The sequence below is a fragment of the Canis aureus genome, chromosome 3, assembly GCF_053574225.1.
Source record: "Canis aureus isolate CA01 chromosome 3, VMU_Caureus_v.1.0, whole genome shotgun sequence".
Taxonomy (NCBI): Eukaryota; Metazoa; Chordata; class Mammalia; order Carnivora; family Canidae; genus Canis; species Canis aureus.
The window spans coordinates 37944824-37959934 of record NC_135613.1 but is presented as its reverse complement, the minus strand read 5'-3'; the positions used below and the strand labels follow the sequence as shown (position 1 = coordinate 37959934).

Here is a 15111-nt window from a genome sequence, read left to right as displayed (position 1 = left end):
ATTTGTTTCATCAGTTTGTCTTCATATTTCTTCCAACAGCAGTGTCCCTATGGATAAAATCTTTCACCGGGATTCTGACCTGACTTGTTTGCAGAAAGTAAGCTGCCTTCATTTTAATTGGTTCTATTGTTCATGAATTCTAAAGCTATTCATCTTGATGTGTTTTCCCAGGATGCCAAATGCTTTGTAGATACATTTTCTGTGTATTTTTTTATTGCTTTTTCCTTTCAAAAATTTAATTTCTAAGAGATAATTAGTAATATGTTTTGTTGCCCATACTTGCTTATAGAAATAATATTATTTTAGAATAAATTTGTGTTGGCCAATAAATTTCTTAGCAGATTATTGTATGTAGTGGAGAACACTTTTCTCATTTTGTTAAATTCAAGTGCCATGTTTCCATTTAGGCATAACAATTGATCATTTTTAAGAATGGTAGAATAAATCTAATAATTACATGTAAGTGGTCATTTTATTTAACTTTCTGGTAGGAAGTAAGAGTTCTGAATTCTTCTATTTCACTTCTTGTTTTGTTTCTATGAGTATAAAGAGTTAAAGACCATGAGACTGGCAACATCTTTTTTATTTTTTATTTTTTTGGTAACAGTTTGAGAATAGAAAATTTAAACATACTAAGTTTCTTTTTAGATTTTTTTACTCCCTCTGTTAAAGCTGCTTTCTCCTTGTTCTGTTGGAAGATTAATACGCATATTTTTCAGGAATCAAACTCTAGCATCCTAATTTTGAAGTTGTCAAGTCCTGTATATGTACACAGATTTTTATTCTACAGGATTATTTTGCTGTGTAAATGTAACTTTAGAAAAAAGAAGGAAAGTCACAAACTTGTCCAAAGTAGAAAACATCACACTTAAAATCTTAGGTTTGTCTCCTCACATAAGATCATAAAGGAACTAACCTAAGCATTTCTCAACAGTGACTTGCTGCATCTGGCTGTCTGATTATTCATCACAAATACATCTCCAGCCACGTTTAAGGAGACTGTTTCTTATTTGCACATTAGAAAATTTGAGATTTGGAAAGGGATACAATAATGATAGTAATGCAAACCCTCTTATACTTTTTGCGTATTTTAAATATAAAACTTTTCTTTCCAACTAGCTTTTGGAGTGTCTGAGGAAAACTCTGAGCAAAGTGACTAATTGCTTCATTGCTGAAGAATTCTTAACTCAAATAGAAAATTTATTCCTTTCCAATTATAAAAGCAAGCAGGAGAATGGAGTGGCTGAAGAGAACTGTGCTGTGGGTACAAAGGAACTGTTAATGTAATTATTTTAAAGTAAGACATTCTAATCTTGATACAGTGATCATGCTTTCAAAGTAATATCCTTGAAATTACTGTAATTTTGCTAATAGTGGCACAACTTTAATATTTTTTCTCTAGCTCACAAAATCGAAACTTTGCCACATAAATGATGTGACAAAGAGATACGGACTGGCTTTCATACAGTGATTATCAGAGTGTTGTGTGAAGCAGGGTCTGCTGCAGTGCTGCAGACCAGCCATGGCCAGTAAGCAGTGCAGGAGACCAAAGGGCTGTCTGCTTTACTGTTGTATTCAGGTTGATAAATGGAATGTATCTCTAATATTTATTTCTCCCCAAATTTTGGTACCTCATGTCTCTGTCTCATTAGGAGTACTTCCATTTTTTTCCATCTGCTTTGGTGAGATTTGCTTATGGTTGCAAATGAGCTATGGATGGATGGCACCGAGATAATTAACATGGTTGAGAACTATCGATATAATAAATCTAACAACAAGCTGTAGGAGGCCAGGGGAGGCATAAGGAGAAAATCTTAAACATAGAGAAGAAACCCAAAGGAGAAAATCAAATTGCCAGTTTTTCAGTTAATAGCTATTTGTTTCCATTTTATTTTATAGCAGTAATACTACAGGATATGCCATTTTCTCAGCTAGCTGAAACATTTTATATGGATTTCAGATACATAAAATAATTAGCTTCAACTATATGTCCACTTATATTCGTATGTGTGATGAAACCTCATTTAATTAGGACACGGATAATCATAACTCTCGTATTGGATTTTTTTTCCCCTACTACCTGTTATCAGGAGAAAGTGGCAAATTATAATAACACTTAAATATTAAATCAGATATTTAATTTTAAAAACAAAAAAGCCTTCCAGGACATACTACGTATCTAGCCCAGTTTCAAATACTTTCTAAATCTAGAACAGAAGTGAGCAAACTTTTTATGTAAAGGGACAGTTAGTCAAAAACTTAGGCTTTGCAGGTCAAATACTGTGTCTATCAGATATTCTGCTTTATACTTTTTTTATAATCCTTTAAAAATGTAAAAACCATTCTTATTACCTCATGAGCCTCACAAAAAATGGATTGCTGGCCATTATCTTCCAACTCTGCTCTAGAGAATTATAACACTTGTAATTTACTTTCAGATATACGAACCTGAGACACTGAAAGGCCTTGTTTACATCATCTTCAAACAACAAAACTTAAGATTGTGATTTACATTTAAGTACATTTTCAAGTAAAATTAGCAATCATGCTGCCTGATTTACTCAAATGGATTTCAGTTTATTCTGTTAGCCATAGAACTGATTTATACCCGTTCTTCAAGCACTCTTATTAATAATAGTTTTATTACATCTTACCTGGATATGATTCTGTATTTTTACCTTTTTTGGTAGTAATCATTAGCCATGGAAGAATATGACAGTGTCTGAGGGAGTAGTGAGCTAGATCTAGATGGTCTAGGTCTTGGCTCAACCTTGTGACTTGGGTGAAAGGGAGGGGTGGATATAAGTTGACCTTCTCTAAGCCTAAGTTCTTATATAACTGAGAACTAACTTATCTTCTTAACATCCTTCCAGGTCTAAAATGCATTTCTCTATATGTAGTTAGGATAAACAATGAAACATAATTTATAAAGCAATTACCTTTGGGAGTAGAGGTGTTAAGAGCTGTAGACCAACGTCAGGAGACCTGAGTCCTCCTCCTAATTCTGTTACTGGTTTCACTCTCTGGAAGTGATAACATCACATAATCTGTCTGGACCTCATGCCCTTCACCTGTAATCCATGGGTCTGAGTTTTTGTTTTGTTTTGTTTTTTTGGGGTCTGAGTTTTATGACTTTGTTTTTCCTTCCGAGCACAGAAAGTCTGATTCTATGATACGTAGTAATTGATTCATTTGTATTTCTTCCTTTTAATGTGTTTTTCTCATTGTACATTGGGAACATATCCTAGAAATTGGTATGAATTAACTCTCTTGATTGACATTTCCCTATAATATCGATTAATTTGGGTGATAGAAAATAATGGAAATTGTTTAAAATTCTGTTCTCAAATCTGGATCCCTTATGTGCCAGTAACTAACCATATTTTCTAACCTAAGCCATACTGTGAAGAACTTGAAGACAGTAATCCTTGGAGTTTAGAGTGTGGAGAGCACAATTTTTAAAATAATATATACTGAGTGTTTTTTTTTTCTTGATGATAGAGTACATTTATCTCAAAATATTTTTTAAAAAACAGAAACATAAATAAAAATATATAAATCCTATTATCTAAAAAACCACAGGTTAACATTTTAGTATAAGTTCTTACCCCCTTTTTTTTTCCTGGACCATATAATTTTAGAACATTATAATCTGTGATATTTTCCTTCTCTCCTTCATTGTTCATTCTCCCTGTTTCTTTTTTTCTCTTATCATATTCTTGAAACACTTTTGAAATTGCAAGTGCCCACCCACATTCCTGTCACTGCCAACTTAGGCTGCTTAGGGTAGTCAGAGCCAGGGTGCTGGAGAAGCACAGAGGAAGTCTACTGAGGGCAGTGTAACTAACATAGGAAGTTCAGGGGGCAGAGACTCAAAGGGAAACTTACCTCAGGTGATGCTTACAGGAGTGGAGACAGGACCTGAAAACATCCAGATCTTTTCATCCTGATTTGATTCTTAAGACTGCACAATGACAATAAAATAATGAACTTAATTTTTTTCTTTTCTTGCTTGACTAGTAGAAATGGACACTAGTACTTCGCAGTATTAGACTGAGCTCTATTAAAAATCTAATCCCAAAGTAACATGCAAAAAAGAAAAATCAGTGGAATAAGATCAACAAGATCAGACTCTCCTCATCCCTCCATTATTTTATCTTTGAACGGTCTTCAAACCCACATTATGTAGGACTTAGACACTTTTGCCTTCTTAGATGTTGTCTTCCATAAAAAATTAAAAATTAATTCACTACAATTTTATTTATATAAAATGAGTCTAACTATATATAAACATGTCCTCAATCTAAAAGATTGTTTTTTTTTCCTTCTGAATTTAAAAGATGAAAACATTTTTTATGGGCCTTAAAAGTATTGTGGGCTGGAGGCATGGTGCCTGAAAGATAAGGTGGCCCTTCCTATATTCTCAAGGGTATCACTGGAGAAATAGCAGTCATGATTCTGTCGCCTGTAAAACTTATCTCACAAACCCTGGGGTAGCTTTGCCATCACCACCAAGAATATTGCAGTTCCTGGGGCTTTAAATCTATAGACTTGAACCTTGTTCTTCACTGACATGACCAAAACTTAAAGAGTGTTGCTTGGGAAAAATCATCCTCCTAAAAAAAAAAAAAAAAAAAAAAAAGATACACAGTGATTAGTTTTAGCTTTCAAGTGGATATTTTTGTCTGATCCTTAATCTGTAGTTGTGAAGCTCTTGCCACATATCCTACCACCTTTTATTTCTTCATTTCCTTCAAACACACTCCCACTTTATACCCGCTCCCTCTACTTCTTACCTCTTGGCACATAGGTACAAGATGGTTCATATAACATTTGTTGAAAGCGGGACCTAGAAGGATAGAGTTGAACAGACCCATTCATATTTCATGGAAGCTGATTAATGCTTCCATGCCTTCTCTCCAAAACTCTCCTCCCCCACAGGAGTAGAGGTGAGGTCTGTGATGTGCAGACTGTTAAGTAAGCAGGGTCAGAGCCTCTGCAGCTGTCTGGGCAACAGGGTGATTGCAGTGTCAACAGGCCAATCTGTGCAGGCCTCCTGCTCTTCAGTTGGTCATGTTTTTCTTGCTGGGTCCTAACGAGGTGAGCTGGAAGACTTGCAGGAAGTGATGTAATGGCAGGATGCTTCAGGATTGATGCTTTACCTGTGGATAAAGAGACTTATGGACATCTGACCACCTGACATACAGCTGTCAATCCTCAGGTCATCAACAGGCATTCAGTGGATGGATTTCTCAGTAGAAATTAAATAAGGGCACCCAAACTTTATATTTTTTTTTATCGACACTCTCCTTTACCAACAGTAAGAGACTTAAGTCTAGAGTCCTACATCATGGCATTTAGGAAAACTTACTTCATCCAAGCACAAAGGAAAAAGCACATTTTTATCATCATCTCTATCATGATTAATACAAAATTTGATCAGTATTCTCAGTTTACCAGCAATTTTAAATAGTTTTCTTACAAATCAATATAAAATTTGGAATATTTCCAGGAAATCACTATGGAGAATAATGTCACATACTTTAACTAATTAAATTTCTGACCTTTTCTTAAATGGTTTTATGTATTCTATTCCTCAAAACTCTGTTTTCTCTGTTTTTTTCATTTGCCCTGTAATTTGTGCTTTCTGGCATTTTCTGAATCTTTTTAGCCACCTTAAATTTTTTGTGGAAAAAGGCAGAGAATAAATATGTTAGCCCCCTAAATCAGGAGAAAATCAAAACTTCCCAGAGAAGCTGTGATTATACCAGATGCTCTGTACTGAACTAAATTTGAGAAGGTAAAATTAACTCATGATATCTGGGTTGTTTGTATTTTCTTCCTTTGAATATATTTATGAATATATTCATAAGAATTTTAATTTCAGGGAAAAATGCCTTATGTGCTGTCTTTGAGGTTTCCTAGAGTAGTCTCTTAGGATTTAAGAAGAATGTTAACTAGGATTTCATAGTTTGTACTCCTGTTTCATAGGTTACCACAGAACATTTGTTTCAAGCTATGAATTATAAAATAGTATTTAGAATCCAGCATGATTTAAATAGACTGGTCATAGATCTTTGAATTTGTGTATTTGATGTGTAAATTGTAAATTGTGTATTATGTATATGTATCATATAAGTTTACTGTGATTATCGATGAACCTATTGCTATTGTTCCCCAAATGTTGTTAGTGTTGATGGATTTCTTTTATTACTTTGAATTTTGGAATGTTCTATAATTAAAATATATGACATAAACTATTTTGTACATTTAAATACGATGCCACGTTGTCTAAATCTATATTAAATAATATTGTAAATATTGTTTATACAGTTATGAAAGCTTCTCCTCAAAATGGTTGGACTCTTCTCCCTGTACTAAACAATGACATGTTATAAAATATCTGATTTTAAGCTTTGAGATTTTTAGCTTGTGATAAAAATTAAAGGGAAACATTCTGAAGATTCTATATAAATAAAATTCTGAGAAAAAGTGGTGGTGAATCATTTGATGTCTTTCTAAGTTTTAGCAGCATACACATTGAATTGCAAATATGCCCCATTAATTCAAACATTGGTTGAATGTCTTATTATGTTGAGCTTTGTAGGGGACACAAAGATGAGTAAATCTTGATTTTGGTCCCACAAGAAGCCTATTACCTAGTAAGTGGGAAACACATAAAACCCAACATGGACAGGTAAGACACTAAGATACAAACTGAAATGGATTATAAATGCCTGTAAAGACTTCAAGGGCAATAGGTGTTTAGACAAATAATTCTCTAGAATGTGAGCAGTGAGATCGATTTCTTGGAAGACCTCATCTTTAGATATCCTGGCAGGGTTTGGTAAGCGACATTTGGGGAAAGATGTTTCAGAGAGGTGACCTTAGCACAGGTTCGGAGATAAGAAGTGGGAAATCGAGAATGGTGTCTTTGGCCAGAGGGTAGGGTATATGGAGGTGTTCATTAGGTAATTCACATTGAGGCAACTAAGGATACAGAAGCTATAAAGTGAAAGAAAATCTCATCTTAAGATCAGAATTAACTCACCGGTCTTTAACTCCCCAGTCTTTTTTCCTATCATATACAAAACCTCTTGAAAGAGGACTTTACCTACTTCCATTCTGACCTCAGTCTGTACTTTCTAATTGACCAAGTTCTTCCCAGCTTATCAACTCGGGCAAAAAGATGCTGTGAGCAAAGCATCCTTCGATAGGGACCAAAACTACCCCTTGGTTAACAGGGCCTGCCTTGAGCCAGCAAGAGCCTGCGTGACTGGCCCCGACACAGTGATCCACCTGACCTTCACTGCCCACCTGCTTGTACCCGTCCACTTAGCCCCACGTTTTCCTGATACACCTGGGAGTAGAAGTCTCTTCTCACTTTGGAGACAGACTTTGAGCCACTAGTTGGCTCTCTTCCCGGTGGTGGCCTCGCTGAAATAAACTCCTTTCTTGTTTCACCCCCACTCCTCTCTGCCTTTGAGTTTTGTCGGCAAGTGGCTGAACCAGGCCCGTTTGGGACCTGGCAATTCTTGGCAAGCCAGCGTGGAACTATCTTTTCAGTTTGCCCAGCCTCCTTGGGGTCCCCCCACCAACGGAGCGGTTGGTGTGGGCGGTGCACCAGGGCACAGCTGTTGACCCAGCAGGTGGCTGTGGTCGTCAGAGTCAGCTCCTGTGGTGAATGTCCCCCCTCCCCCGAATGCAGAGGACAGGAAGTCCTGGGCAGCTGCTGAAACTTATTTTGTTGCAAAGATTCTCTTGCAACTTTGCCCTGAACTGCATCAACTGCCTTACCTGCATTTGGTGAAGCAGAGAAACAGGTTGAAGAATAAGCAGGTCCTAGGAATTTGGCTCCTGGTAAGTTCCCTCCACAGGTGTACATTGGAACCCATCCTTCCATGGTTCCCTGCTCTTGGGTTCTTTGGAACCATTTATTTCAGGTTTTCATAACCCATTTATTCAGGCTCGTGTTCCTTGAGTTGTGGCAGGGGCTGTTCTAATTTGTGAAGGTGCCCTTGGAAAGGAATGGGTGGGAGGGAGATAAACGGGAAGCCAGGGTATGCACTTGGGGAGATCTCTGTTGGAATTTGTGTGTGTGTGTGTGTGCGTGTGTGTGTGTACAAGATAGGGGATGCTAACCCCTCCCGAAGGCCTCTGGGGAGAATATTGGCTGGTGTACCTTTAGTTATAACCCTACGACTAAGAAGAGGACTTTTTATTCTAACACTGCCTGGCCCATGGATGCGAAGCTCAGAGGAAAGACGGCCACCGAATGGCTCTCTGGTATTCCTTCCTCTCATCTGGTTGTCTCCAAATGATGGTGGTGGTGTGAGGGCTGGCAGGGAGGGTTGTTTGGCTCTCCCAATTTGTTCTGGAAAGCCGTTTGGTTCAGTCAGTGAAGCTCTGACTTTTGGGGCAGAATGAATGCTAACATCAGTACTCTGAGCTTCATTTAGCCATAATTGTGTTTCTTCTGTGTTCTTTCTGAGCTTTTGCCTAGGAAGACGGAATCTTTTTGTTTTCCCAAGAAAGTGCACTAGGATATATTTTTGAATAATTTGGTGCAATAATTTGAATAATTTGGTGCAAAGACCTGAAAATCAACTGGAGTAAAAGCCTACTCTGAAGGCGAGAGAGATGGAAGACAGAGATAGATGAAGGGGTGTTAGATAGATGAAGGGGTGTTAGTCCAGACTTTGAGTCCACCTCCAGCCTCGACAGTGGCACCCTGGCCTCTCCTTCTGTGTGTGCACCACCCCCCGGTGCTTCTTAGTGGCTTCCTACACCATCCTCCTGCTCCTCCTACCATCACTGTTGAGTGAAAGCACCCCAAGCTGTCAGGCCATCTCCTTTTGAGGTTCAAACTGAAGCACCTCCCAAGTCAGCATGAAGGGGCCCATGGGCTCAAACTGCCCACATGAGATTTCCCCACAGGAGCCCCAGGTAAAACTGACAGTGGGGAGTAGAGGGACTGACCCACACTGGACACAGGTGTGACATATCATCATTAAAGCTAATTTAAGTTTGCTGGTTTAACTAAAATAGGCGTGCCTTTCAGAGCTATCAAACATCAAATATAATACAGTTATCAATTTCTACCTGAATTAAACTCATATTTAATCTGTTGCAATTTGATGTAAAATGATGGATAATTTTGTCTCTCTCATAAAGCTTTCATGGGTAATTGTTAAGAGCAAGTATGTTGACTAAAAAGGTGTATAGCTTTCAACATCTTTGGTAACCAAGAACTGAAGTTTTGCTAGGTTAAATAACAAATGGGTTTGAACTCAGTAATTATTTAAATAATTTCCAAATAAGACAAAATAGGGACACCTGGGTTGCTCAGCGGTTAAGTGTCTGCCTTTGGCCCAGAGTGTGATCCTGGAGACCCGGAATCGAGTCCCGCATCAGGCTCCCTGCATGGAGCCTGCTTCTCCCTCTGCCTGTGTCTCTGCCTCTCTCTCGGTGTCTCTCATGAATAAATAAATAAAATAAAAAAAAATACTATCTTCTATTTTAAAAAAAGATAAAATACTGAAATATTAATTACTAAACATCGCTGTATCGGCTTTGGCTTCTTGTTACAGAGAACCCAGACGCTGCAGTAGGCCTTATGCGTAATTGAAAGATTCTATTGTGGAGAAGCACATGTTTCCAGAAATTAGGAAATGTATTCATAAACTGAGTTAAAGAATTCTGGTGTAATAGTATACACTCACTCACTAGCTAGTTTGCACTGGAAACTAAGGTTCTAAGTAAAAATTCTGATAAATGTAATCAGGACTGCCAGAAAATGATAAAGAAAGCAACCTTGTATGCAAGGAAAATAAGCTATGTTTTTGATAAGAAAGGCATGAAGAACAGGAATATATTTTTGTTGAAAAGAAAGTAATTTTGTCCTAGAAAAAGACTGATTATTTAGAGAGAGAAAGCTAAGGACAAAATGCATGAAAAATTCATGAATGAAAAATTTGTAGAAGGTTTGTGAAGGGGAATCATTGGAAAAGAATTGTATGTATTGCCAGAACCAAGATTTGAAATGAGTGATTTTTTTTAAAAAAACACTCTAGTATAAGATTGGGATTTGGTTTTTCTCTCTATTAAAAAGACAAAGTTCCCTCTTAGATTGTAGGTCTGCACTTGTTAAGAAATTGTAAACAAATTTTTTTCTTTATCTGCCCAGAAAACCACATTGTCTTTATCAAACCACGTTGTTGATTCCTTTAAAGTTAAAACTTCTCCACATTGAAAGAGCTAAGTTTTGCGAACAACTGTGTGACCTTCTGTATCTGCCTTTACAATCTCTCTTAATGCCACCTTGAATAAATAAATATTGAGTTTTATAATTATCTGAATCCTATTTAAGCATGTCCTTAAAAACCTTCTGAGGTTTTTAATAAACTTCCCAAGATTCAAATTATAAATGTAGTCTTTTTGACTAATTAGGCTAGTTTATTTGGTATGTTAAGTTACATGGAAGCATGTTAAACGAATGTTGATAAACCTTCCTGGGTTATATTGTATGAGTAAATGCTGTAACTGTTCTAGAAATTATATGAAATCCCTAAAGTTTTAATATGTTCTGATATAAGGTCACTTGACATTCTGATTATTGAAATGTGTGTCATAGAGATAAGAGGATTACCTTGTCAACTGCATTATAATGAAGTCTCATCAGATCTCTAACCAAGCCCATTGTTGAGTCTTGTCCTTTATAGTTCTTGTTCTGATGCTCTTGAAAACTGTGTTTCATCAAGGAGATGCATAAAAATGACTTTGGACAAATACAGTTTTCTGATACTTTTAAACTAAGAGAACTGCCTTTGAGTAAGAATTTCGAGAACTAGAGGGAAAGCTGCATTCAAACAGAACAGGAATTAGTAACATGGGTTGAATGAATTGAGGAAATGATTATAGTTTTTGTGACTCTTGAAACATTGCTGATTCTCTAATGTTTGCTCTCCCAGATTCCAGATTTAAGGAAACTTTTTCTCTTAAGATATCTATGATTTACAGAAATATGAGAAAATGTTCCTTCGTAAACAAATTTAAACATTTAACTTTTCCCCCTACCTCAACCCTCAGAATTTAGAAACTCTCAGCGAGTATGCTTTCTTTCATGGCAATTATAATTATTTGCTAAGTTCAATAAGAATCTGTTCTCCAAAAAAAAAAAAAAAAAAAAAAAGAATCTGTTCTCCTTGGAGGATGTGGAGAAAGGGGAACCCTCTTGCACTGTTGGTGGAAATGTAAACTGGTACAGCCTCTCTGGAAAACTGTGTGGAAAAAAAAAAAAAAAAGAAAAAAAAGAAAACTGTGTGGAGGTTCCTCAAAGAGTTAGAAATAGAGCTACCCTATGACCCAGCAATTGCACTGCTGGGGATTTACCCCAAAGATCCAGATGCAGTGAAACGCTGGGACACCTGCACCCCGATGTTTCTAGCAGCAAAGTCCACAATAGCCAACTGTGGAAGGAGCCTCGGTGCCCATCAAAAGATGAGTGGATAAAGAAGATGTGGTCTATGTATACAATGGAATAGTACTCAGCCATTAGAAACGACAAATACCCACCATTTGCTTCAATGTGGATGGAACTGAAGGGTATTATGCTGAATGAAGTAAGTAAATCAGAGAAGGACAAACATTATATGGTCTCATTCATTTGGGGAATATAAAAAACAGTGAAAGGGAATAAAGGGGAAAGGAGAGAAAATGAGTGGGAAATATCAGAAAGGGAGACAGACCATGAGAGACTCCTAACTCTGGGAAACCAACAAGGGGTAGTGGAAAGGGAGGTGGGCAGGGGGTTAGGGTGACTAGGTGACGGGCAGTGAGGGGGGCACTTGACGGGATGAGCACTGGGTGATATGCTGTATGTTGGCAAATCAAACTCCAATAAAAAAAAGTGCAAAAAATTTTTAAAAACCCATCTAATTATGTAAGACACACACAAATAAAAATTAATGAGGTGAAAAAAATAAAAAAGAATCTGTTCTCCTGGTAGTAGGACACCACTGAAAACACTGCTTGTATTACTGAGGCTTTGACTGGAAAGTCATATTTGACAGAGATGTGCATAAGCAGACATGACCAGATAGCTTTAAGGAACGAAGGTTGACTTTATGGAGCCAATAGAGCCCTCTTGAAATGTTGGCCTGATACCTTGCTTACAGAGTTCCCAGCAGCCTTACCTGCTGAGTAAAGAATGTCCCTTCCTGGCAGGTGCAGGAACCTAAGGATATTCTGGGGGACCTTGAGAAGAGGAATTCACCCAAATCTATAGGTATTCCAGGCAAATCTGATGACAAGTATTTGGTGTGGCTTCTGGCTTTGAGAGGCTGTTAAAAGTTCAATCAGAAATTCTTTATATTTCCAGCAAAGCAGATTTAAAAAGAACTTGTATCATAAATCATCATTCTTGCTCTGCTTATGTAAAAAATTAGGCCAAGTTTGGTAAAACTGGACTTGTTTTACAAACGAATTAGTCGTAATTTGGCTATCTTTGATGAAATAACGGTGATTTTAGAAAAATGATGTCTCAGTAACACACACCCTTGTGGAAGTTAGATTCTAGTTCTGATGGTCTTTGAATGTTTATTGTTTGCTTAAGCTAGATAACTTGAGGTAAATAAACCTCAGAGAAATTGCCACAATAGCCCATGTATAGACAATCTCCCTTATTCTGTGGGGATAATATAAGGACCCCACAGGCATATGATTATTTCAACAGCTGGACGATGGATGGATTCCCCCAACAACTGACTGTGTAACTCAGCTATAACTTTGACCAATCCTATGTGGCTCGGATGGCAAAATCACTCCTTAAAAGCCAGTGCATACCCCTACTTTATGGGCTTCACTATGGACTCATGAAAATAATGGATGGAAGATTGGATCTTCCATGTGCTGGGGATGCACATGTCTCCTGAGATGAATCATCTCCCACTTGCCACTGATTCCTTGTAACTGGGATACTGTTAAAAGCTAGCTAGACACAGGCAAAGAAGGCTTCTTGATGGTCTTATCCCTTAACCATATTTGTTGGAGGAGCCTCCTCTACTGGTGTAGAATTACAAGTAGAGACTTTACCCAAGCATATAGCAGCCGCCTTTAACCAAACCCAGCACACAGTCACCCTTCTAAATGATGAAACCACACAAATTCGAAAACCATAGTTCTTCCCCACCAAATGGCCCTCGATATCTTGACTGTGGCCCAGAGAGGAAGCTGTGCTCTCATTAAAACAGAATGTTGTATATATATTCCAAATTACTCAAAAAATGTAACTGAAGCCTTGAAAGATTTAAACAAACACATCACTACTATAGATGCCCTAGCTCTAGATCCTTTTTGCAGTTGGCTAAATTAGATTCTTTCCTAATGGAAATATGCTGTTAAGCATTGCTATATTTCTTGTGCTTTTTTCTTGTGATGATTGTTTGACTTTTAGTATTTGTCAGGTGGGAGCCTGTGCTATTCACACAAGCCTAGAGATGCCCTTAGTGCTTATTTTGGAGAAATTCCTAAAATGAAGTTCCTCTACCTGTCAAAGTGTTCCATTCCTAAACCCCTACATCATCCCAGGCAGCAGAAAGTAGCTAGAGAAGATATGGTTGTCATCCCATCTCCTTCCGTAGAAATGGAATGGAGATTTCACGGTAGGGATTTGAAAAAGAAGATATCAACTACCTCCATTCTGACCTCAGTCTGCACTTCCTAATTAATGAAGTTCTTTTTTTTCCAGCTCATTTCCTAACTCAGGCAAAGGACCCTGTGGGCAAAGTGTCCCCTGATGGGGACCAAAACGACCCCCTCAACTAACGGGGACTGCCCTGACACCAGCAAGACCTCATGTGATTGACCCTAGGGAAGAGATCAACCTGACCTTTACTTCCCCGGGCTGCATGTACCCATCTGCCTTTGTCTCATATTTTCCTGAAAGAAATCTAGAAGTCTTTCCAGCACTTTGGAGACAGTCTTTGTAACTTTCGTCCACTGCCTACCTTTCTGATATTGGTCTCACAGAAATAAATTCCTCTCTTGTTTCACCACCACCCACTTCTCTGCCTTTGGATTTTTTCAGTGGCGAGTGGCCAATCAAACCTGATCTATTTGAGGAACCTGGAGTCAGGTGTTCTTGCACCCTTGGGCCCCTGTTTCACTATCAATTTAAAACATAACAAGGACCTACTGGGTCATACTATACATCTTCAGTTTCTGTCCTCTCATTGAGGACTTCTTCCTACAACAGCACATAAATATCTATTCATTCTTGGCAAGAGGTACACAGCATTCTACAGTACAGATTTGCCATCATTGATCCAATCAGTTTTTTATTGATGAACCTTATTTAGAGGTTTCCATTTTTCTATGAAAAATTATTCCTTTTTTCTTGCACACTTCGTATTTCTCTGAAGAGATTCCTAGAAGTTTAGATGCCAGATCAAGATCTATGTACCCTTTAAATGTTGTTAGTATCTGCAGAAAAATCTTCCATTTCTATAAGCTAATTTTCCTCAGAGTAGTACAGCCACATTTATCATCTCGTTTACAGAACCAATTTGAACTCAAGGCTCCTAAATGATATAATTTAGGTGGCAAAGTACAATAAAATCCTAAGAGTTTTAGTTCTACAAGACATTTACTTCATTAGAAGTTCATTCCTTTGTGCAGCTTGTGTGGATGCTTGCTTATTAAACATTTGCTGTAATTTTCTGATTGTGACCCGCATCATACTCAGCCAATAACTCTACATCAACATCATCCTGCAATCCTATTTGTACTGTAATGGTTTTTCTTAGTGTCGCTGATGTGTTTCTACATCACTGAGTCTCAATTATCTTCCCATAGAAGGCTAGCTTTTTTTTTTTTTTTTAGAAGGCTAGCTTAAATAAAATATTGTCAGTGTTTGCAGAGATATAGCTAAGTAAAAAACTTGCTTTTCAGGCTCCAGGGTGGCTCAGTCGGTTGAACATCTGACTCTTGATCAGTTCTGATCTCACAGTTGTAGTTTCGAGCATGGAGCCTACTTAAAAATCACACAATTTTTTTTAGAAAGACCCTTGCTTTTGTCTTCCCATATTTTTCCTGTTATCAAAAACAAGACTT

General features: G+C 37.5%; 1 protein-coding gene and 1 long non-coding RNA gene across 11 annotated transcripts in view; both read left to right on the top strand.

Annotated features, from left to right (window-relative positions):
* The window catches only part of MYSM1 (Myb like, SWIRM and MPN domains 1), a 43722-nt gene extending 36253 nt beyond the window's left edge, over positions 1-7469 (top strand). For 6 of the 10 annotated variants that reach the window (XM_077891966.1, XM_077891965.1, XM_077891964.1 and 3 more), the window contains 2 exons: positions 40-97; positions 1120-6492. In XM_077891966.1, coding sequence (XP_077748092.1) covers positions 40-97; positions 1120-1287 — 226 coding nt within the window. In that variant the 3' untranslated portion in view covers positions 1288-6492. Of the gene's footprint in view, positions 1-39; positions 98-1119; positions 6493-7244 lie in introns of those variants that run through there. The other 4 variants (XM_077891969.1, XM_077891968.1, XM_077891961.1 and 1 more) reach the window with 4 other exon arrangements.
* A 128-nt stretch (positions 7470-7597) lies between these two features.
* Positions 7598-14057, top strand: LOC144310681 (uncharacterized). The gene is made up of 2 exons (XR_013376341.1): positions 7598-7860; positions 10971-14057. It is a non-coding gene; the product is annotated as an uncharacterized LOC144310681 (long non-coding RNA).
* The last annotated feature ends 1054 nt before the right edge of the window (positions 14058-15111 follow it).